Source organism: Sprattus sprattus (assembly GCF_963457725.1).
Source record: "Sprattus sprattus genome assembly, chromosome: 21".
NCBI lineage: Eukaryota > Metazoa > Chordata > Actinopteri > Clupeiformes > Clupeidae > Sprattus > Sprattus sprattus.
In genome coordinates this window covers 13109666-13135267 of record NC_137919.1, presented here as the reverse complement: position 1 = coordinate 13135267, position 25602 = coordinate 13109666, and the positions used below count along the sequence as shown (strand labels likewise).

General features: G+C 42.0%; 2 protein-coding genes across 2 annotated transcripts; both read left to right on the top strand.

The window, feature by feature from the left end:
* Positions 1 to 240: 240 nt before the first annotated feature.
* Positions 241 to 12653, top strand: shtn2 (shootin 2; the record flags this gene model as incomplete). The annotated part of the gene is made up of 17 exons (XM_080859806.1): positions 241 to 274; positions 1397 to 1446; positions 1550 to 1610; positions 1997 to 2091; positions 2419 to 2599; positions 2819 to 2916; positions 3310 to 3391; positions 3699 to 3793; positions 7056 to 7169; positions 7813 to 7957; positions 9452 to 9599; positions 9924 to 9982; positions 10752 to 10852; positions 11053 to 11079; positions 11371 to 11424; positions 11531 to 11708; positions 12496 to 12653. 17 exons carry the CDS (start codon positions 241 to 243, stop codon positions 12651 to 12653), a joined length of 1680 nt encoding a protein of 559 aa, XP_080715932.1.
* Positions 12654 to 17799: 5146 nt separating this feature from the next.
* Positions 17800 to 25254, top strand: tex261 (testis expressed 261). The gene is made up of 6 exons (XM_080859891.1): positions 17800 to 17967; positions 19630 to 19709; positions 20148 to 20301; positions 20659 to 20726; positions 22836 to 22938; positions 24767 to 25254. Exons 1-6 carry the CDS (start codon positions 17898 to 17900, stop codon positions 24880 to 24882), a joined length of 591 nt encoding a protein of 196 aa, XP_080716017.1. The 5' UTR covers positions 17800 to 17897; the 3' UTR covers positions 24883 to 25254.
* The last annotated feature ends 348 nt before the right edge of the window (positions 25255 to 25602 follow it).

The following is a 25602-nucleotide window of genomic DNA, read 5'->3' as shown; positions in this document are numbered from 1 at the left end:
AGTGAGAGATTAGTATATGTGAAATTCTTTTGTAATGGGTATTGTGCTGTGTTTGTCAATCCTCTGTAAATGGACCTGATTGACAAGTCACATGAGCCTTGAGATGTGTGGAAATACACTTTGGGCATGAACACTGCTGCCTGAGTGATTTTCACTTCCACTTCCCATGTTCCACGTCTGCATATGCTCTGAGGAGTCCTGAGAAGAAAGGACACGCTGTGGCAGCGCCATACTGTCAAGATGTGGGCCCCCAACACAGGCAGCAGGACATCAGGTGAGAGGACAGACTTTATTGCCAAGGCATCAGGTGAGATTAAATACGTTATTGCCAAGACATCAGGTGAGATTAAAGACTTTATTGCCAAGACATCAGGTGAGATTAAATACGTTATTGCCAAGGCATCAGGTGAGATTAAATACGTTATTGCTGCTTAGATACCAAATATGGATGGAGTGAGATACTGAGTATAAAAGGAGAACAGCTGAAAATAATATTGAATATTGAATATTGATGATACATTGGAAGATGATGATGATATATTAAAAACATTTGAATGGGTATGATGGTCCAGAACCAATTAAATGTAATATAACTAAGAGATCAGTTGGATGTCTGTATTTGTTGGGTGGTTAAATAGAAAATGATGTTCATAATTGCATACAGTGATGGGGGGAATTAACTTGAACTTAATACATAAACATTTTCGAACACTTATGCAGATTCTTGTAGTCACAAATTTCACCTTTGTGCAGAATTTTAAGTAATAACTTTAAGTAACATGTGTTTCAGCAGTGAAATAGCCTTTTGGGGTTATTCATTTTTTTGGGGGCTTTCATTGCCAAACCAAGCAAACCAAATTTCCGGTAGCTTTTTCAATATTACAGTCAAATGGTATAACAGATCAGCTCAGGTGAATAGCTAGGTGGACCATTAGCATCCACTGAAAAATCAGCCAGTGGTTGCTTATGGTCCACCTGCAACCAGCTTGTGTAAATCAGCTTAGGGGTCTAAAATCACTTTAGGTTTATGAGGGCCATGTCAGTGACAGTACCTGTTTCACATGCAGTCGGGGGTCGAAAAAGTGGAAGTGGGAGGAAAGCCTTACGTGTGGACTGAGGTAACTGAGGTTGGTTACAAGGCAGTTGAAGGTCACAACTTCCTTTCTCAAGGGACACACACATTCTGCTATGAATGACTCTTTGTCAAACCTATTCAGGTGCCTCTTTAACAGAAGTGATGCTAGAGAACATTAGTTTCCCGGGGGAACAGGTGTCTACAATAAGTCTGTGCTCATTATGCAGAATGTGCCTCTACAGTCAAAACAATTCAATGAAAGACAGTCAAAAGGAGACAGACAATATGTCAAGGTTGACAAACTTTCTCGTCTGTTAACAGATTCTGACAATGACAGCTACATCTCTGATGAGGACGAGAGGGACATCCGGGTATACTCTTAATGCTCCAACAAAAGTCATTGATTCACAATTCTAATCTGTTGTTCTAGTCTGTTGCTTGGCGTTTTGTCAAATGCTGACTCTTGTTTTGCAGTGTGAGATTCTGGAGAGGCAAAGGGATGAAGCCAGTCAGAAACTCTCTGAGTTCGAACAAGGTGAGCATAGCGTGTTTAGAATGTGTCAAAAGTCATTTTACCTTTCTTACTTTGAATATGCTGTGTATAATTGACAGAGAGCTGCCATTCAGTGGAGCTTTCCAGCAAATGGATTTTATTCAGTGCATTAGTAGTTATCGTCATCCCTCACTGGTTGCTAAGCGGTCTCAAATTCTGTGCTTTGCAACTGAATCTCAAGAGAGATTCACCACCACACAAAAACTGAACAAATAATTCAGAAAAACATGTCTCGTATTGATATTATGAGGCCTCAACATCAACAACCTTTTTAGGAAAAAAAACAGAGAGTTTTGTTTGAGCCAAAATGGCGTCGGTGCAAATAAGACCTTGCTGATGTCACACTGTCATGCTTTGAATGCCCACAGCCTCTGTGCAGCTGCTGAAGGAGATTGATGTCCTGGAGCTACAGTTCCAGGTTGAGCGTACCTGCAGGGAGAGTGCAGAGGCCTTGGCTGTGAAGGTATGCATGATCTTCATCACGCATGCTCCTCATCTTCACCATGATCTCTTAATCAACATAGCTGCTTATCAGCCATCTTCATCATTCATGCTCACAGTAGTTTGATTTGTTTTTAATGTAATTAAACTTTTCAATGTTAAATACTTATTGGCACAAAAATGAAATTGGGCAGGCAAAACAAAATAGCCATTGAAGGGCAAATGTCTTTGTCATGGACTATCAATTCAAATGTCACGTCATATAATGACTGGTGGCATTAGGACCTTGGGCCAGAGGCTGTGGTAAGTCAGTCTCTTGACCAACGCTGACTCAAGGCCTGTGATTCAGGTGACGAAAGAAAACAAAGCACTGAAAAGGCAGAGCCAGGCCCTGCTACCCTTCATACCAGAGCTGCCAGAGAACCTCAGCCTGATGACCTTTGACCTGGAGAAGGATCCTGGCAGCGATCCCAGTGCTGTGGAAGACGCTGGTGCTGACCCACTCCTGCAGAGTCAGGCCCAGATTCAAGGTGGGTCTGCGGTTGTTCTACTGTCTCTGCCTGTTCAGTTCTCAGGTTCTGGAGAGTAGAGTAGACTTCTGTGTGCCAGTTGTCATTAGACGCAGAACTAACCTTTATTTGTTTGTTTTATTCGATATTATTTGTGTTAATGTGTTTGTAATCCTTATTGTTGTTGTTGCTTCTTCTTCTTCTTCTCCCATGGTCGCCCATATGCAATCCCACACACAGAGCTCCAGGCCTCTCTGGATGATCTGCTGGCAGAGAAGATGCTCTTGAGTGAGCAGGTGGAGGAGCTGCGCAGAGAAAAAGCTGATCTCAAAGAGCAGGTGCCCAATTTCCCCCCCCCCTCCGTGTGCCCAATCCAATAGATACCTGTTTTTCATGTTTGTTTCTGCTGGTGTTCTGAGATTGATTCATACACTTTTGACACTCTGTTCAAAGTCACATGGTTTGACAGAGAAATGTGCTTTTGTAATGTTTGTGCTTCAAAATTCTGTAAGGTGTAGCATATAAAATATAATTCTGTAAGGGGTAGCATAGAAAATATAATTCTGTAAGGGGTAGCATAGAAAATATAATTCTGGCCAACAATCCTCTTTTTTGAACAATACGAAATGAAAAAAATTGAATAAAAAACTAGACTTACAAACGGACAAAAGTGTGCACCATATGTGATGTCACCATATGTGATGTGTTTTTCTATTGGCCATCACTAAAAGCTCACTCATGAGGTGCAGGAGAAGGAGGCCATCTTGAAGAGGATGAACAAAAAGAGCAGAACTGTGAATCAGATGAAGAGAGGTGAGTGGGACACTAAAACTGAAACAAGCTTTGCTCCTGTGTGTGTGTGTGAGAGATATTTTGTATTCATTTTGCAGGTGCTATCAGTGAATTAATGTTTTTTGCATGTCTTTACCATACTGTGCTCTCTTCATCTCTCTCTGTCTCTCTCTCTTCATCTCTCTCCCTCTCTTTCTATCTCCCTCTCTCTCTCTCTCTCTCTTTCTCTCTCTCCCTATCTCTCCCTCTCTCTATCACTCTCTCTCTCTCTCCCCCCTCTCTCTTTCTCTCTCTGCCACTCTCTCTCTGTGTAAATGTGTCCATGCAGTCTCCCAGTTGGTTACTGAAGAGTTTGCAGAGATGTCACAAAAGTTGGAGTTTGAGCAGGGACTGAGGCAACATGCTGAGACCTTCGCCCACCAGGTATTCTGCCCCCCCCCCTCTTTCTGTTTGTGGACGTCTTCCTCACAAGCCTCTGTGGAAGACTGCACACAGGAAATAAAAATGGCCGCAAATCAGTACTAGCTCTCACTAAAACATATCACAAGAAGTGTTTCCCATGACAGATGATGGAGAACTCTTGAACTCATCAACTAATGTAAGGCATAATAAATGTCAGTAAATTGATGAATGTAATAAATCACATCATGCTTCACATTTAATCAGTTAATCTAAACTTAAATTAAACTTAAATAAACTTAAAAGGGACAGTCAGTAATAATGTACGAGAGCAAATAAATAATTACAATAAAACACAGCTTTTAACAATTACTTATTTTTTTAATAAGAGAGGCATTATAGTTTTTCTCTAAACTAGTGAGCTAACTAGCTTACCTTGGAAAGACCAAAAACAGCAGTTTGTTTTAAATAAAAATGTGTGGTGTTCAACCGTATTTGCAAAAGAACAAAATGAATACCTAGGGTGGTTAGTTGGAATGGCAAGTGGGTTTATCTCTCGTAACATTACCATTCATCTAAATAAATTTGAAGCTGTTATAAAAACGAATCTCATACAAAACCACTGCCAAACTATAATAACCTGAAAAGTATTGATTTAGAAGGCATGTGCAGCTGCTTTAGTGGTGGATATGATGGTAATAACATGACCCCTGACCCCCATGTGTCTTCTTGTTGTGGTGATGTGCATCCCTCAACAGCATGTGCATGTGTGTGTGAGAGAGTGTGTGTGTGTGAATGTGTGTGTGAGAGAGTGTGTGTGTGTGAATGTGTGTGTGAGAAAGTGTGTGTGTGAGAAAGTGTGTGTGTGTGTGTGTGTGTGTGTGTGTGTGTGTGTGTGTGTGTGTGTGTGTGTGTGTGTGCATGTGTATGTGCATTTGCTTGTGTGTGTGCACACAACAGTTGAAGCCCTGTCTAAACCTGACAGCCCTAGCCCCATTCATGCTTTCCTTCCCTGACACTGCGCTGAAAAGGAGGTCAGACCAAACACAAACACAAACAATATGCTCGCACAGCCCCTCACAGACAGGTGTTTAGCAAACACACACTCTGTCATTATGCCTTGAGTCGTTATTAATTGCCTGTCCTGGTTAATGGGCTTTCAGGGCCTCGGGTTCTTCTCCAATAGCTGGTAATTAGCGACAGTTGCCACGGTCACATGAAGCGGGCAACCGTGGGCACCCCAGCATCCGGGATGGCCATTGAGGCTTTTGTCTTAATTGTTGAGCGTGTAGGAAGCCCTCGTTTCTAAGGAGCTTCACCTGTGAAAGGGACCCCTGCTGCTCTACTTGCATAGCTGTGTTGTTCACTGTGTGTGTGTGTGTGTGTGTGTGTGTGTGTGTGTGTGTGTGTGTGTGTGTGTGTGTGTGTGTGTGTGTGTGTGTGTGTGTGTGTGTTGTGTTTGCGTTTGTGTATGTGTGAGAGCGGGAAAGAACCTGCAACTGTGCCCTTGTATTTCTTGGTGTGAAAGGGCCTTTGTGTGTGTGTTTTGTGTGTGTGTGTGTGTGTGTGTGTGTGTGTGTGTGTGTGTGTGTGTGTGTGTGTGTGTGTGTGTGTGTGTGTGTGTGTGCGTGCATGGTGTGTGTGGGTTGGTCTGTGTGTTTCCCTTCCTGTAGTCGTTAAAGATCATTGTATGTGGAGCCACTTCTGCTCTGGTATGTGGATAGACTAACTCCTAAAGAGAACTTAAGGGAAAAACGAAGTGGCATGGTTGACTTATTAGTTGTGAGCACATAAATACATAAACATGTATGTGTGGGTGTGAGCGTCTCTGTGCATGTAAGTAGACTAGTGTAGAAGTGTGTGTGTGTGTGTGCATGTAAGATGTAAGCAAACTTCTTTTGAATGTGTTATTTAAAGCGAGGGTCACGAATGGACACGACTCACTCTCACTTCCCTTTCCCCTGTCAGTTTTCAGTTGCTCAGAATTGCAATTCCCCTTAAAATGGCCTCATTCTGTAATTCCAACATCATGAAAGCATTTACTCATAATACTGAATCATCCTCACAAAAGAACGCTCTCAAAACAGTGACTACATTTATCAACACACACAAACAGAACAGTGACTACATTTATCAACACACGCAAACAGAAAAGTGACTACATTTATCAACACACGCAAACAGAAAAGTGACTACCTATACTGTATCAACATACACAAACAGAACAGTGACTACATATATCAACATACGCAAACAGAACAGTGACTACATATATCAACATACACAAACAAAACAGTGACTGCATATATCAACACACACAAACAGAACAGTGTTTTCATATATCAACATACACAAACAGAACAGTGTTTTCATATATCAACATACACAAACAAAACAGTGACTGCATATATCAACACACACAAACAGAACAGTGTTTTCATATATCAACATACACAAACAGAACAGTGTTTTCATATATCAACATACACAAACAGAACAGTGTTTTCATATATCAACATACACAAACAGAACAGTGACTGCATATATCAACACACACAAACAGAACAGTGTTTTCATATATCAACATACACAAACAGAACAGTGACTACACACACACAAACAGAACAGTGTTTATATATATCAGCACACACAAGCAGAAATGTGTTACGGAGAATAGAGAGAGCAATAAACATAAAATTGAACTGGTTGCCGTCAAGTACTATAAGCAGTGTTCATTCAGAGGCAGGTTTGTTATGTTATAATGTATGTGTTATAGTGATTTGACCAAGGTTGCTATGGAGCTCAGTGCTTTGCCAAGTTCATCTTCTCAACTGAGAGAAACTGAGTTTCCTCTTAATTGGTACACAGACTGGCTGATGTAACATTTTCTGATCAGATTATTTGGATGCTGATCAAGTGTATCGAGCCTGCTGATCAAGGTTTGAGTCACAGATAAATCATTTCGTATAATGATCAGATTTATTGGTTTCTGTTCTGATCAGATATTTTGATCTAAAAAGAATACTAAAACTAATACTGATATATTGGTTTATGTAGTGACCCGGTTAATATTGATTTGTATATACAATCAGATATGTTTGTTGGATTGTGTAGTTATCTGATGTATCCGATCCAATGATTTTAATTGCAATGAGATGTATACGGGTTTGTGTGCTGATCAGATGTATTGGTTTGTATAATGATTTAATGAGTTGGTTTGTTTTGTGATCAGATGTATTGATATGTATAGTGATCGGTTGTATGTATTGGTTTGTGTATTGATCAGGTGCTGGTCCAGAGGCCAAGCGGAGAGGCTGGGCTGCGGCTGCACCAGGCTCTGGAGCAGGTGGCCCACATCAGCAAATCCATGGAGGAGATCCGCCTCCATTACCTCAACCAGGTCACTATTCAGTGCGTGTGTGTGTGTGTGTGTGTGTGTGTGTGTGTGTGCGCGTGCATGTGTGCTGGAGGGAATTGGTGGTGTGAAATGTCATGGTCAAGATTTGGTTGCCAAATAACTGTGTGTGTGTTTATTGTAGGAGTTGTGAGATAAGTGAGTTTGTTGACCATGTTACTGTGTGTGTGTGTGTGTGTGTATGTGTGTGTGTGTGTGTGTGTGTGTATGTGTGTGTGTGTGTGTGTGTGTGTGTGTGTGTGTGTGTGCGTGTGTGTGTGTGTGTGTGTGTGTGTGTGTGTGTGTGTGGGGGCGATGTATGTGTGTGTGTGTGTGTGTGTGTGTATGTGTGTGTGTCTGTGTGTGTATGAATATATACATGTGTGTGTGTGTGTGTGTGTGTGTGTGTGCATACATGTGTGCTTGTGTGTATGTGTGTGTGTATGTGTGTGTGTGTGTGTGTGTGCACGTATGTGTGTGTGTGTGTGTATGTGTGTGTGTTTGCACGTATGAGTGTGTATGTATGTATGTATGTATGTGTGTGTGTGTGTGTGTGTGTGTGTGTATGTGTGTGTGTGTGTGTGTGTGTGTGTGTGTGTGTGTGTATGTGTATATACATGTATGTGTGTGTGTGCCCCCCTGTGTGCAGGGTGAGACATGCTCAGAGCTGCAGGTGCTGAGGGAGCAGCTGCAGGACAGTGAGCTGAAGAGGACGAGAGAAGAGGAGGAGAGGAGCTCCCAGGAGGCCCAGCTGACGGAGGCCCACAGAACCATCACTGCACTGCAGGGACAGGGTAGGGAAAGCCCTCTCCCCGCTCTGCGTTCACTTTACAGCTTACATTACCACACAGTCATACATTTTCATCAGTGTGCGTGTCCTTGGGTATTGAAGCCATAACCTTAATAACGATTTGTTCCGCAAGTTGAGCTAGAGTAGCACTAACAACACTGACATCATCATCATCATGTTTCCTCTTCGTTTCGGTCTCCATCTCTCTCTGTCTTGGGCTGTCTGCTTCACCTCTCTCGAGAATAGAGTCTTGAGTTCTGACTGTAGGGTTCCTCTCCATGTCAGGGCTGGCTGTCCTCTGGGTGTTTGTCTGTTCCCAGAGTAGGGTGTGTCCAGTCCATTTCCACTCTCTGATCTGGATGGTGTTGACAATGGGTTGCTGCCTGGTTCTGCGCCAGAGCTCCAGGCGTGAGATCCACTCTGGCCAGCTGATGTGCAGGATCTGTAAGACACAGGTATTGATCTGTTAGAGGCAGAGGCATTTATTGATGAAGACTTGTGGTCAGCTTGTGGTCAAGGCGCTTGATTGTCTCCAGGTCTCTGCCTTATGCAGCAACACAGACTTGATATTTGTACTGAGCACCCTCAACTTGACATGAAGACTGAGGTTCTTGATCCCCGTACTGGTATCCAGGCAACCAAGGGCTGGTGTGCTTTGGTAATCGGAGGGTTCACATTTTCATCTGCCCCTGCAATACTGCTCAAGTATGCAAAGTGGTCAACATCTTCAAACGGCCTGTCTGTCGATGGTGACTGGAGCTTCCTGAGTGGAGTGGGGTTTGCTCGCAGGCTCCTGGTCTTCGTGATGTTGATCTCCAGTCCTGTGGTCCTGGTAACACTGCGGCGTCTATCCAACTTTGCCTGGATGTGCTGGTGAGTGTGTGACAAGAGTCAGCAAAGTCCAGGTCCTCCAGATTCTGGGACAGGGTCCACTGTATGCCCCAAGGCTGGTCTATTGTTGTCCTCATCACCCAACCAATCACGGAAAAGAAGATGATCGGTGATAGGAGGCACTCTTGCCCATCTTCAATGTCGGGCGGTCCAATCGCTTGGTGAGGATTCTGCCGTATTTCCCTTGGACAGGCCTTTAGGTGTTGGTCTTCCTCCCATACAGTTGATGTGTAATGGCCACATGTCATACGGCCTTCACGTAGTTCTTCTTTGCTGCTTCCTCTGTGGCTAGTCTGTCAACCAACCTCTGGGCTTGTTTCTGGCATGGCCAAAACAACACTGCCCTCAAAATAACACTTAACTAGATAATGAATGACGCGTTTCACAGGTGGTTTCCTCTTCTATTAGAGTCGATGTAAATTACTAATATTATTATAGAGTAATATCGAGTGCTGTATGGATCTCTACTGTATCGTTCTGTCTTTGTGTCTCTCATTAATGGTAAATGTTTATGAAACACATTTGTAATTGTTGATTTCTCACCCACGTGCCTGAGTAACTAATTGTCGTCACACTTGAGTCATTAATCATCCTCTGTGTGCCCCAGTTAAGCAGCTTCAGGATAGGCTGGAACTGAAGAGGGAGGGAGAACTTAATGAAATGACTCAATCAAAGGATGAGAACCCCAGCCCTTCCCAGCCTCCTCCACCTCCTCCTCCTCCTCTGCCTCCGCCTGTTTCAAAGACTGCTGACAAGTACGGTTAGAACCATTAACAAGTTCACAGATGTCACACCAATGTGTGGCTTTTTCACAGTACTAGAATGCTAAGACTCAAACAGCTCCAAATATGCACTGGTACACGTTGTATTATGATGAAAGCATATATACCATTGGTGATGTATATAATATCTCAGTACACAGTTCAACCACTAGTAAACTTTAATAAGCATCCACAACAACATTTGCCTCAGCTCTCACAGATCTCTATAGTTGTTTAGAACAATGTGTTTAAAAAGATCTGTTGATGTGTTACTTTGGACCGACTCCCTCTTTTCTCACGTGACCCTGTTTTTTTTAGTCCACTGGATGCACTGAGGAACAGAAGAAAGACGGCAGGAGGAACCACAGACCCAAATAGTGAGTGTTTAATCAGTACCTGTAACTATGTCAGCCAATGTGTGGTGTGTGTTGGGTTTTTGTGTTTATGTGCACATGACATGTGACTTAGTTAGTTCTGAGATGATGTTGGTTGATGAAGTGTGTGCTCATGAAACGACTGGTGAACTTATGGATATGGCTGCTGCCAAGAAGCACAGTCATTTTATGATTTATAACAATAAAAGGAATCATGGTGGCAAGCATGTAGGTAAATTATAGCACAAGAAATGTAAGATTTTGTCACAATGACTACATAACAGAACAGAAAAGACTTCTATGAGATATTGCTAGTTCGTCTGCCAGAGTAGTGGGACAGGAACCTGAAAACTCCCTCCTTTGGAAAAGGGCTTATCAGAGGGAATGGGTTCACCCAGCACCGCACATTCGCACACAAAAAGGAGTAGTGCTCCTTCACTTTGATTACTTGACCACCCTGAGAGGTGATTTTGCAGGTGTTTTCGTGATGACAGAAAATGAAGATGTGCTCTCTCCCGGGGTGATTGGTAAAGTGCATAGGTGCTTTTACCGGTGATTTCTGTGATTTAGATGACTGTTCTTGCGTGGTAACACGTGGTGTCCTCGTTTAACAAAGTCATGTGCTGTAGACATATATGTAAGCACCGTGGATATGTACTGTATATGCAATATGCATATGTAAGTTGCAGTGGCCTTTGAATGTCAGTGTAAATGAGTGAGCAGATGTGTGTGGAGGCATCAGTCAGGTGATGAGACAGGTCTTCCTTCTCAGAGGGGCCCTCGTCTCAAGACATGAAGTCCAGAGCTGTGGATGAGATGATGGAGCGAATAAAGAAAGGGATTGTTCTCAGACCTTCCCAGAAACCATCACAGGTGACACGGAACACACAAACACACACACACACTCGCATGTCTTTACAAAAAACACAAACTATAACATAAAAATGTATTGCTTTCAGAGTGGCATTTTAGAACAGAAATACACAAATGTACTATAATAAATGTTTTGCCCTAAACTCTTCTGGTCAATATCTTACACAAGAAGAAAACCAACACCTGTGCTTTTCTTTCAGAGTCGCTTTGATGAGGATGACAACAAAGTACATTCCAGTTCCTTACCAAAATAAGACATTGCCATCATATTACAACATGCATCAAATTACAACATGCAGCATATTATAAAATGCACCATATTACAACATGCATCATATTACATCATGCATCATATTACAACATGCATTATATTACAACATGCATCATATTACAACATGCATCATATTTTAAGATATATCAATCATATTACAAAATGCATCATATTTAAATTTGGCATTTGCAGCACTGAATCCAACCCATAGATTATTACAGATCTGTCTATATTGTCTCCCACTCAGGAGCAAAAGTCTGAGAAGAGAAAGTCTGCCATCCTTGAACTTCAGGGAATGCTGGTAAGATGGCATATCTTATGTATATGTTATTCAGATCCCTGGGATGAACAATAAAAACGGTGTCGTAAGGGAGGATCCTTATCCCAAGTGTTCTACACATGTGCAGGACTCCATGAAGAAGCAGGGACCCAGGAGAGGGGGCTCCCGGAAACGCATTAGTCGGAACGTGGGGGAGGCGGAGTTACAGTTTATACTTCAGAGGAGGAGGCGGGCCATGGGTGACGAGCAGGAAGCCCGACCAACCGCAACTACTGACTCCATCTCCACAACTCAACTCAGACAAGGTTCAGTATTTCAGTATGGATTTAAAGGCGGCCCAAGTTAACAAAAAACATCTATTGGTCATGCTTTAGTGTGTGTGTGGTTTTTGTGTGTGTGAGTGTGTGTGTGTGTGTGTGTGTGTTTGTGTGTGTTCATGGATGGGTACTACTGAGGTGCATGTGTACAGATGAGTATAGTGCAAGATGTCCATTCAGAAGTAATGATTAAATGTCATGTTAAGTGATAACATCAAGCATGTAACTTCGACGACTTTAACATGAGAGTGGAGATGCAATAACCAACAATGGCAGGTACAGACAGATTTAGTATTTTACTGCTTGCTAGTTAGTAGAAAGCTATTAACATTCATTTACTTGATATTTAGAGATGCCGGCGATGGCAGCACGCTAGTCAATAAGCTTGTGGTCCGGAGCAGCACTGTTCTATGTCACAATGCACTGTTCTATGTCACAATGCACTGTTCTATGTCACAATGCACTGTTCTATGTCAAAATGCACTGTTCTATGTCACAATGCACTGTTCTCTGTCACAATGCACTGTTCTATGTCACAATGCACTGTTCTATGTCACAATGCACTGTTCTCTGTCACAATGCACTGTTCTATGTCACAATGCACTGTTCTCTGTCACAATGCACTGTTCTCTGTCACAATGCACTGTTCTATGTCACAATGCACTGTTCTCTGCCACAATGCACTGTTCTCTGCCACAAAGCCACTTTGGCATGTTCTTAGGTTTGCCTAATCCTGCACACAGCCCTATCTCACCCAGAATATCTCCTCTCTTAGGGAGTGGCCAGACTATTGCTGCCCCGGCCTCGAGCTTCCTTCCATGGGGAGGAGAGAGTGGCAGTTCCCCTGTGCTGCGAAGGCTGAAGCAGAACCGGGACAATAGGAACTCGCGAATCAGGGCCTCTCAGTGCATCGTGGAGGAGGCGAATCCTTAAGGCCCATGAAGCTGTTTAAAATGCACACTGAGTTTTTGCGTTGGTTTCAGGTTGCATTAGAGACTAGTAAGGCTAAGTATATTCTGACTCTGTTCAAAAGAGAAAAAAAACCTGAATCTTGATCTGTAGAATAAAATTTCCCTTGAACATGAAATGAATATGTTTGTTTACAACAAATGCTTATTTTGTGTCAATGCATACAAAGAAGTACAGCGAACTAGCAGCGAGTAGGCACAGAGAGAGAGAGAGAGAGAGAGCAAGAGAGAGAGGGAGAGAGAGAGAGAGAGAGAGAGCGCAGAGAGAGAGTGTTTGTGTGTGTGTGTGTGTGTGTGTGTTTGTGTGTGCACGTGCACGACCCTCCTGATGCATACTGTTTTTTCTGCAGTTCAGCAATTAACTATGTTCTTCATGTATGTCTTAAAACTTTTACACAAGGTCAGCATTTGTAATAAAAAATTAAAGAATCTGGGTAACGTCATGCCAGTGATGTACTGACATTCAGAGGAAGAAGAAACGCTACACCACAGGCTTATCCAGACAACATGTAAAAAGATATACATCTTTGCAGTAACTTACAGTTCATTTGGTCCATCACAAAAACCCATTTATTTTCTGGTGGTTCTATCGACACACAATGACTTTGATTGCTTTAGCAGAGGTCATTACTTGCTAGCTCTTAAAGGAATAGAAACAGACATGGCTATAGTGACACTGAATGTGTGTTTACATCATTTGAATGGGATGTGCATTGCAGTGACGTGCGGTGAGGTTCGCAGCTGGTGAGGCACAGAAACCGGAAGTGATTAGGTCATTCCGATCTCTAGTTGTTTAAAAAAAAAATAGAAATGTATACATCATACATGTATATATGCTTATGGTTTCAAAATTGTCATCTCATCAGAACTGAAAAAACGTTATGTTTTATTGTCTAATACTATAACTTTTAAACGATCATTATTATAAGAAGTTATGCAGCTCAATAGTCAACTGACTTTTACGAGGCTATAGGCCTACAGCTAAACGTACAATCGGTGTGGTAATTGAACTTTTACACCGTGTCAAATAAGATATTAATAGTTACAAGGTAGCGTATGTAGCCCTCCCACCAATGATATGGCTCATTTCAATTTGTCTAGGGAAAGTATAACCTTTTACACAACTCGGCAGTGATGGGCAGTAGCGTCACTACTTGTAGCGACGCTACTAGCTTAACTACATTTGTCAGTAGCTTGGCAGTAACGTTGCTATTTACAAAACCAAGTAACTTTTCAGTAGCTAAGCTCTTTTATTGATCAAGTACCGCAGTAGCGTCCTCGAAAGCTAATTTATCCTGGACCTTTCTGATGTTCATTCATAACAGGCTTCCCTGCAGCCATCAAACACGAAAATTAAGCAGTACATCACTTTAGGCGAGACGAGTGAAAATACATAGATAGATAGATAGATATCGTCATTTCAAGTACACCAGACGCTGCTCATACATTTAAAATGAATTCTCCCCTAATTTTAAATGGGTAGTTTGCATGCAGATTCTAGACAACACCGGATAACTAGAATAGACGAAAGATGAAGGTAGGCGAGGTCTTCTGCACTCATTTGTTTTCATCTGCGTTTGAATACCTGACTCAACAGCCATACCTTCAAAAGTACGTCACTTTATAAGAGACGAGTGAAACTAAATATGTTTTCAGATGCCTTCTTTGTAATCCAAAGAAAAAGTTCCTGTCAATGTCAATGACATCCAACACAAACATACGAACACACGAATTTCATCCATTCAACCGTCTTTATCTGACTGACAGTTGTGTTGATCCCTGAAATTGCATTGACTTGGCATGCAGTTTGTTTAACTGAAAGTAGCTTCTATCAAACTACTTTTGACAGGTTTATGTAACTTAGCTTGCTACTTTTTTTTTGAGTGGTAGCTTCTGTGTAGTGAAGCTGAATTTATTGTAGAGTAGCTGATAGCTTAGCTCACTACAAAAATCAAGTAGCTTGCCCAACACTGCAACTCGGACACTTGAATTCGAAGTTGACAGTTACATATTTATTTACACAACGTATTACCAAGCAAACAGTTAAACACAACAGACATAGCGCACAATACCAAAATGTTCTACTGACTGGTATAATTTAAAGTTGGTGCCCTCGCAAGCTCGTAATCCATTCACGGCTCCCTGCACCTAGCAGCCTTTAGCGAGGTTTGTGTTGCGCATGAATATGTCCCGTTGGAAAACATGAAACACTCCAATGCAATGTCAATACCTTCGGTCCCGTCGTTTGAAGCAAACATTTTAGCTCCGCCATTGGTCTCCCATTATTAATCATTTCACGTTTGGACTGCAAGTCCAATTTTCAGAACTGCTTCAGCTTAGCAATACAACCTTCCATGTTCGCCTAGAGAAGCCTAGAAGAAGCCCAATGTTTTAAAAACAACATACTCGACAATTGCGCTCTCGCTCGCCTCCCTTCCAGAAGCAGTGGTACTGTCTGCCTCATAGGTCTGCCTCACTAGCAATATTTTTCAATGTGTTTTGAGCTCATCTACGCTTGCGCACGCATGCGTAAAACCCAGTTTGGAGTGATTGCGCAATCTTTAGTGAGGCACGAGACCAATGCATCCATAGACATGTATAGAATGCATCTGCCTCCCTTGACGGCACGTCCATGTTTTCAGGAAGCGGAAGTGCGCAAATTCAGCGATTTTGATAATAAAAATGCTCGAAATGATCGAAATCCTGCAGAAATTACATCCATACCACAGATTAGTAGAGAAATATGAATATTTATTTTATAATATATATGTATATATATATACATATTTTTTTTTTTTTTTTTTTTTTTTTTACTTTTCAAAATGACATGCCTCCTATGACTGCACGTCCCTGGTGCATTGACCATTAATACCCTACAAGCCAATTGCTGTCTGTTTAGACTATTTTGGCTGAATGTGGTGATGTGATGCAGAAACTGAATAGCTGGATTTGTTTTGAACTCAAGCTCTCCTGCCTCTAATCGAAGCTACCCATATTCCACCTCATCTGGAATTAATTGATTTGATTTTAATTGTTGTGACTGGATAAAAGTGTGCATAGAGAACGAAAATAACCCTGTATTTTGGTCCACAGCGCATGAAGCTTGTAAGATTAGGATTTCAGGACAAACTTGCCTACCAACCAAAATAGTGTTTCAATAATGATACTAAATAATAAGATAATAGGGCTTTTTACACCTGGCATTAAAAAAAATAAATCAGATTTTAAATCGATATCTATGATTTCAACCAGATTACATTTACACCTGGTATTAACATGCGCCTCCAGTGTCTTCATTGACATCCGATTGACACTTGATCGCTGTGCCCAGGCCACATTACATCCTCCTCTCATTTGTGTGGGTCCAAAAAAATGACAAACAACAAGAACAAAGGTAAAAGAAGAAGAATAGATGAAGATGCTAGCCATCCGTGAAGCTGTGTCATTCTTATTGCTTTCAGACATGCTCACACATTTCATTATAGATCTCTTTAATGCCACATTGATAAATAAATCAATACATCAGTTTCTGAGTGACTTTTGCACATAACTGTATGTTAAAGTGATCTTTCCCTGAAGGCACATTGCTTTGGTCTTGTTTGGCTTGTGGAAATTACTTGAAAAGAGTAAACACAGACTTCTCCAATTAGACTAGATCTGGCAAAATGCGGTGGAAGCAATTTCATGGCCATTTTGGATTTTCTCAATCCCTCACTTGCCACTCTGAGCTTTTAGGCTCCTGTGCACATGGTTATGTGGTTGATTTAAAAGCCTCCCACAGAACTGCCTGCTCTGCACAAGCAGAGTGAGGTGTCCTTACGCTCACACCTACTGCTGTCAGAATTGGTTAAAAGCTTTGGAAATTGAGGGGATATGAAGCACTCTGGCATGTTTTTTCCCCTCTTTTTTCTTACATTCACCTTTTCTTTCGTTAGTGGTTGATTTGACATACAGTATTGTCCCTTTAGAGGGACTGTAGTTTAGGGTGTGATTTTTTATGTGTGTGTCTTTCTTCTAAAACAAACATTAAAGCTTAATGGGAATAACCTTTGGAAGTGTCTAGATAAAGATTTGGGCTATCATGGAATGTGGCCGGTGTGCAAATGATGAGGTACATTCCAGTGTCATTGCATGTTGGATATTTCGATTGAGGAGACAGATACATGCCCTTTCTGTGCACTTAGACTGTTACAGAAATAAACATGTTTATTAAAGCTGTTTTGTCAAACTCAGTATCCGGATCAAAAGTTTGCAAAGCAGCAGTATGGAGCATTGGTCTAAAACTGGGCTGACTACATAAAAGGCATGCAAGAACCTTGAAAACAACAACAAAGTTGGCTATGATAAAAGATTGCTAGCATGCAAAACTGGTGTATTTTGGCGATATAGTTGGTGATGTCATGCTGCCAAAGCTTTTTATTTGTTTCTTACATTTCCACAGGGTAGTCCAACCCAAACCACAGAACGTCATACTGCTTAACCTGGGTGACACACACACACACACACACACACACACACACACACACACACACACACACACACACACACACACACACACACATACACACACACACACCTATCTTATCTGATAGAGGTTTCTGTTTCATACTGCTTAACCTGGGTGGCTAGAAGGAAGGAAAGGTGATCATATGCAAATAAAATTGAAGATGATACCAAAACTGTAGTTGCCTATAAAAACATAGTCAAAGAAAGTGCCAGATTGTTGCATACAGCTTCTTTATTTTCTCTCAAATTAACTAAAGTCATATATATATATATATATATAGACAGAGGACAACATTTGGAGGCCAATTCCGTTCAGACCGCTGTTTTATGTAAATGTTTATAGCATGTGCTATGGTGCTACCATCGCCTAACTATTTAATTATTTTGAAATCTGGCAGTTCAAAAAGGAGACTAATGTTAGACAATAAGGTCACCCAATGGGTAATCGGCTATGCAATTTCAGTTTCAGTCCATGCTGGATGGAGCATAGATGGATTATGAAGACCAGTTCAACGCTTACCTCCTGGCTGAGGAGGCGCTGTTTCGCAGGAGTACAACATACCTAATGCCCTCTTGCCGCCTTCTCCTCAACGTCTGGAGGAGCAAGGGGAGGAACTTTGACCAGTTCATAGCAAAATAGCGTTTAGCACATATACATTTTTGTATTTTTCACAGTGGGTTGTTTTATTTCATATGAAAAGAGATGTGGTTTATTTATTTATTAAGCTGGCTGTCGTTGGTGATACAAATATCATTCGTTACCCTTGCAATTGGTAAGTTTCGGATCTTTTGAGTTGCCGGCTAGCGTGCTACCTGGCTAACAAGACATCACTCCCTCCTGTTTCATCCCTTATCTGCCTAGCTAATGATAACTTGCAGTCTTTTTATGTCAGTTTCTGGGTGTACCATGGGTTGGCATCTACAGTTTGGCTGTTGGAAATGGTTGTCATGTAATATGCCTAACTCTACAGCTGTTGGTGCTCTCGTGAGTTCGCTAAGTTGTCGTGGTAGACTGCATTAGCAACTTGCTAAACAGCTAGCAATAATACATTACATTATGCTGTATTGGTACTAGCATGAAAGCTAACTAAGTGTGGAGCTAATGCTTAGTGTGAGCTAATTATGCCGATTTTCTATTCTAACCAACGGGTTGTCTGAAGACAAACAGAGTGAACTAACAGCAAAAGGCCTTTTTTTTGCAGTTATATTCACTTAAAGGTTTGCAATGTATTTGGTTGGCTTCCTAACGTTAGCAAGCTGTGCAACAGCAACCACTTGACAAGCAGCCAGCCAGCTATAGCTAACATTATAGAGACTGCATCTACGCCTACGTGGACAGTTCAAACGCGCTAGGTAGCGCGCTAACTACCTTTTACACACCTGTCGGTACACACTTGGTATAGGTGACGTTTGAGCGTTCACAATTGTTTTTAGCCTACTGGCATCAACCGAAAGTATTTCGCTGTGCATGGCAATTATTTAAAAAAACAACAATGTGAATGCCAGCTCTGCTGAATATTGTGATGTTCGAGTGTGGCAACTTTTTGTGATAGACTTGTCTTTTAGAAAGCAGTTCCGCTATCCACGTTGGCAATGTTATCAGTCACCTGTCACTTTCAGGTTAAATCAGGTCTTTGACCTGCCTATCACATGACTTAACCACCTCTCGAGCTGGTAGTCTTTAGTTTCGAGCCTTATCTCACCGTTGTCAGAGCTACATGATTCAGCTAAGTTACTTCAGGCCACCAACTACTTAACTAGGAACACCACGATAAGCCAGCATCAAAGGAAATGTTTAATCTTTACAGTTAATTTAAAAATGATTATTAGGCTCACCGAAAAACTCCGGAGATGACATTGGACTGGCATTACTCAGGGCAACGTAACGTAACAGGTGTGCGTCAGATCAGTTCACCCGGTGCATTCATTGAATTGTCAAAGCAACCTGGTTCGGGGCTTTTGCATCCTTGGATGAGCACAGGCGTGTCATCTCGCATTTAATCGGGAAAGTTTCCAAACTGAACGTCTGGTCGGAGTTCAAAAGTGCAGGGTGCCCTTTACCTCCGCCTTTCTTGCATACAGCTCGTATAGTGCCTTCGCGTGACGAGGACGGGGCTCTCTGGCGTGCGAGCGCGCTGTCACCCGCCTCTCTGATGTGAATGTTTTGACTTATGTAAGAACGGCGGCCCGAAGTTACTCTGCGGGGAGGCTAAGATTGAAGGATTGCTCCCCTCATCCGGATTGTGGTTTATGTGTGTTAGGGGGATTGCGCACGCACGCACGCACGCACCGATGGCATATTTGTATTTTTTCATCAATGCTACCCATGTCCCCATGCAAATGTGGCTGTTCGTTTGGTTGCTTGTAACTTTGTCTACATTTATTTCAGATCTGCATTTCCTTAACATTTGGCCCTTCTCTTTGTTTTCTCCCAGCTGCTGGTCTCTACTACCTTGCAGAACTAATAGAGGAATACACCGTCGCCACCAGTCGGATTATTAAGTACATGATCCTGGTGGGTATGATCAGCTGAACACAGAGTGAATCATATTGTTCTCCTATCACATAAAGGCTCATGTCAGTGTGTCTTATGTCTCCCTCTACCACTTTGTCAGCCAACTTCAGCTAGGCCTCTTCTTGCTTTTGAAAAAAACGCTTGGTGGGTTAATAAGCTTAATGATGTCACTTGAAAACACCGATTTGAATAGTCCCAAATTCAGATTGTCACAATTAAGCCTTCATAAAAGACCCTTCATTTAACGTCCAGATGTTGTATGTTCTTTTAAAAGCTCTGCACATTTTGGGTGTTGATGACATGCACATTTCCATAGGTTTCTTGGATGTAGATTTATGTGTGTTATATCCAGCTCTACCCTACACTAAATCTTTGATTTGTGTGTGTGTGTGTGTGTGTGTGTGTGTGTGTGTGTGTGTGTTTTGTCCTTGTCTACAGTTCTCCACAGGTGTACTAGTAGGACTGTATGTGTTTGAGGGGTTCCCTATGTTTATGGTAGGGGTGGGGCTCTTCACCAATCTGGTGTATTTTGGCCTGCTGCAGACTTTCCCCTACATCCTGCTTAGCTCGCCAAACTTCATCTTGTCCTGTGGTGAGTGGAGACGTACACACACACACACACACACACACACACACACACACACACGCACAGAGATACATTTACATTGTGATCTTTTGCACATACAGCATAATCTCCCTCAAAAAATGCTATGGAGAGCTTTGAGTCTCATCAGTCTTTTAAGGGACCTCGTGTTCGAAGAACTACCATAGAAATCTTGGATAGCTATAAGTCGTACATCTGAAAACACAGACACACACACACCTGAAGTGTTGACTTCATCAGTAAAATACTGACTGTACTCACATGTGTCTGAACAAATACTTTGCTTCATCTATTTATCATATTTGCATGAAGGACTCCACTGAAATCTCTCTTTCTCCCTTGCAGTGCTGGTGGTCCTAAATCATTATTTGGCCTTCCAGCACTTTGCAGAGGAATACTACCCCTTCTCGGAGGTGAGTATTGCTGTGGTTGGCTACACTATACTTAAATACAGTTTAATTAAATTAAATTAAATTAAAATTAAAATTAAAATTAAATTAAATTAAATTAAATTAAATTAAATTAAATTAAATTAAATTGAATTGAATTGAATTGAATTGAATTGAATTGAATTGAATTGAATTGAATTAGGGATGCAAATGATTAATCGACTTTAGATTAATTGTCGATTAAGAGGTTGCTCGATCAAAATGTATTAATCACGATTAATCGCTAGAGGGCGCTAGCGCGAGAGACCGGTTGAAAACAAATGTTCTCTGTGTAATGCGGTATTGAAATACAATAGGCTAGGTGCACGAAATACTTAGTGTGGGCTGTTTGTTTCCTGTTTAGCCAGGTGTGTTTGAACCTGCCACTATTCTGAATGTAATTAGTGTCTACAAGTCCTTCTTTATCGTAATGCTGATTCACTAGGTGCAACACCTAACCAGGTCCGTGTAGACGCTAATTACATTCAGAATAGCGGCAGGTTCAAATACACCTGGCTAAACAGGAAACAAACTGCCCACACTGAGTATTTCGTGCACCTAGCCTATAGTTCCACTAGCTCACTCAGTTATCATTTGAACACCGTGCATGCTGCTGTCCTGCATGGCACCACCAGTTCACCTGGTCAACCTAAAATCACAGCTACACTGTATTATACCTTCTCTCGCTTACTGCCGCGAGTTATGGCTTATAGTCTTAAAACTCAGGTTAGCTAATAGCTCGTTAGCGGGCTAGCTCATTGAGACTTCATAGAGTTAGCTACCTAGCTCGTTAGCGGGCTAGCTCACCTTGCTATGAATGTGAATATCTCTGTCTACTCCCGCGCTAACGTGTGCCCGCGAGTTTGGCTCATGAAAGTTAGTAAGTAAGTAAGTAAGAGTTGAGTTGGCTATTTAGCTTGATAGCGGACTAGCTCACTCAGGCTTAATGATTAGATACCTAGCTCGTTAGCGGGCTAGCTTACCTTTGCCTGATGGCTTGTCATTAAGAATGTAACTACTCTATCCCTCACTACCGTGAGCGCGAGTTAAACTTCAGAGAGTTGTGTTGGCTATTTAGCTTGTAACAGCCTAGATGCAGTTTCTTCCTAATCTATAGGCTCAATAATATTCTGTTTGGCTCTATTTAATTTCTTCTATTCTTTTTTGTTTTATGTCTGTTTCAAATGCAAGAACTGAGCCAGTCCATAATTTATTTCTTTTTTTTTTTAATTAATGAATGGATTTTGTTATACCATAAAAAAAACTTTTCTGCTTTCTTTTCCTAATGCATAATTACTTGAGGAATGTATAATAGAATAGAATAGAATTATCATAATGTAATGTAATATAATAATAATAGGGCCTATTTTTAAAGGCCCTATTGAAGCACTGAAACTCAGGTGAAAAACGCCGCTTATCAATTAATCGAAAGTCGATCGATAAGATTATCAACTAATGATTAATTAATTAATCGATAATTTGCATCCCTAAATTGAATTGAATTGAATTGAATTGAATTGAATTGAAATTAAATCAAATTAACTTTGTGGAAGCTTGCTGTGGATTTAGCCATCATTCTGTAGGTGTCCCATGTGCAGATGGGATTGGCTGGTTGTATTTGCCATTGATTGGTTGAAGGGTTGTCTTGGGGATTGAAGGGCGGTGATGATTATCAGTGGTGTAGCTTAATAACTGTTGTGTTGATTAGTGATTGGAGTCTCCCCTCATTGATTTGATGGTGATTAACTCAGGTTTGCTTGATGCTTAGGGTAATGGAATGGGTTGGACATTTTGTTAAGAGCTTAGTTTATGTTGATGTTAATAGTATATGGATGAATGCATTAGGTGTGTGTAGATAATATGGTGTGTGTAATGACGGGGTAGAATTAACAGTAATGTTTAAGGCCAGATGATTGTATTCCATCATATTCAAATATTGTGTATGAGTAAAGTTGTTATTGTTTAGATAGTGTGAGAGATTGGATTTATAATTGATTTTCTAGCAGGTGTTTGCAGATAAGTCATTGTATGTTCTTGTATTGGTCTAGTTAAGTTTATAATATAATAATAATTCCCATGTTGTGTGTTCTGCAGGTACTGGCATACTTCACCATCTGCCTATGGGTGATTCCCTTCTCCTTCTTTGTGTCGCTATCTGCGGGGGAGAACGTGCTGCCCTCCACCATGCAGCAAGGAGGTCAGTGTTGGATGGACAGTGAGATGGAGGAGACTCCAGTGTTGTGAAGAGAAAATGGAGGAGACTCCATTTTTGTAAAGAGAGAGATGGAGGAGACTGAGTTTGGTGAAGGGAGAGGAGGAGACTTGAGTTTGTTGAAGGGAGAGATGTGGTGAGAGAGTCATAGATGTAGGGAATTGCATGTTTTACTGAAGGAGAGATAGACAGAGCTTTGTTTAGTCTTTTAAAGAGAATATTCTTGATTAATTCAGCATTTAACAGCACAGGGATGGAAAGGACTGGGGGCCTTGTTATTGGTGTAGATACTCCCTGGTCCTTAAAAAATAACCCCATAACACAAATAACCCATAACCGTGGCTTTCTTGTCACCTTGGTGTACCCATTAAGCCATAGAAAGAAGATTCAAAGATTCAAGATTCAAAAAGCTTTATTGTCTAGTATGTTGCCATACTAGAAAATTGTCTTTTGACTGAAGGCTTGGAGGTGTGTGTGTGTGTGTGTGTGTGTGTGTGTGTGTGTGTGTGTGTGATTTGTGTGAGTTCTTTGAGGAATGAGTGTTCTGTGTGTGTATAGCTATGAGGATGAATGATTTTTTTGTAGATAGCTTTCCTGGCCAAAGGCATTCCGAATCTTCTGCCAGAAGGAAGTAGACACATGGAGTGAGTTGACTGCATGAAGCAACAAGTGTAAAACTTGGAATTATCCAGTCTTCAACACCTTTCCACAGACATCCTTAAATACGTTTAAAATCCCACTCTAATTTTGGACATCACTGACATTTCTGCCCTTATCAATCCTGTGTGGTAAATCACTTGGACTTGCAGAGATTGTGAACTTGATTCAGTCTTTGGTTTCTCAAGAACACAGGGCAATTTAATAATTCAGCGGTGCTTTGAGACCTCCCCTTCCTTACATCATCACAAACCTGTAGGGCCTGACATGTGTTTGAGGTGTGTGTGTGTGTGTGTGTGTGTGTGTGTGTGTGTGTGTGTGTGTGTGTGTGTGTGTGTGTGTGTGTGTGTGTGTGTGTGTGTGTGTGTGTGTGTGTGTGTGTGTGTGTGTGTGTGTGTGTGTGTGTGTGTGTGTGTTTTTATGTGTGTAGTGCGTGTTTTTTTATGTGTGTGTGTGTGTGTTTTTTTTTATGTGTGTGTGTGTGTGTGTGTGTGTGTGTTTTTTATGTGTGTGTGTGTGTGTGTGTGTGTGTGTGTTTTTTATGTGTGTGTGCACGCGCGCGCGCGCGTGTGCGCCACTCTGCGGCCGCTGGGCTGCATTGTTGTGACAGGCCAAACCTGTCCCAGCTGACGGCACTCTGGAGGCAGGCTTGAGCCCGGTGCCAAGTTTAGGGAAACTGTTCAGGTCAAACGGGTCGCTGGGAGAGAAAGTGAACGTGACAGAAAGTGCCACTGCTTTGTTATTACTGTGGAAAACTGTAGGTGGAATTTCTTTTTTTTTGTGTGTGTATAGTGGTGATTCTTTGTTTGGTAACCTCATAGCATATCCATTTCCAATGGGTATGTGTTATGTGTGCTCAGATTACTCATTGCTTTGTGTTACATTCACCAACTCTGATTACCACCTGTACATATGGATTTTGTGTGCTTCCATTGACAATGAAGGTGGGGGGTGACATTGGGGTGGAACAAGCACAGGGTTAGAGGCTGTCTTTTGAGGTGAAGGCTGTCTGTTGCCACACCCAGATTCTTTACATAGCTTTAGTATTGCAGTTGTTCAGTGTATGGTCCTGATGGTGGGATTGCCATGGTGACACGTGATCTTCCTTAATCCCTTCCCTCCTAAAATCTCTCTCTCTCGCCCCCTCCCTTTCCAGATGATGTGGTGTCCAACTACTTCACCAAGGGCAAGAGGGGCAAGCGTTCTGGCATCCTTCTCATCTTCTCCTTCATCAAAGAGGCCGTGTTGCCAAGCCGGCAGAAGATGTACTGAGCCCCTCTATAGGGCAGTAGCGAGTGTGTGTGGTGCGTGGGCGGATGTGTGTGTGTGTGTGTTTGTACAGGTAGGTGGAGGTGGGAGGAAGGGTAATTCAAAGAGGTAGTTCAGCCACGCAAGAGGCAGAAGCTGCTGCTGCTCTACCTCCTCCTCCTCCCTGGGGTAAAGAGGATAAACCAAGATGGACAGCACCAATTGTGAGGTGAGGGGGAGGTGGGGGTCAAGAGGTCACAAGGACGTGGAGGAGAGAGGTCCCTAAAGAGAAGTGCATCCAGACAGACTCTAGCGCCATGCTGCCAATCGGCCATCTTCTGGACTCATCTCACTGCCACGTGACGACTGCTGCCAAACCTGCTCATCAAGACGCTGCCCCCCCCCCCCCCCCCCAACACCCCCTGCTAGCGGAGACCCTCGCCCTTCAGCTACGACAAGACTCCATGTGTCACTTTTATATGGCTTGATTGTTGGGGTTTATGTGATTAATCAGAGGTTGCGTGTTTGTGTGTGTCTGTGTGAGACAAAATGTGTAGCTGATGGAAATCCTCTGTGCAGCCACTGTGTGTATGTGTGTGTGTGTGGGTGAGTGAGAAGGAGAGAGAGGGATTGTGAGGATGTTTAGGACAGTGTTTGTGTGTGTGTGTGCGCGTGAGAGAGAGAGAGTGTGTGTGCCCGTTAGATAGAGAGTACATTTGAGACTACCTGTGTATGAATGTGTCA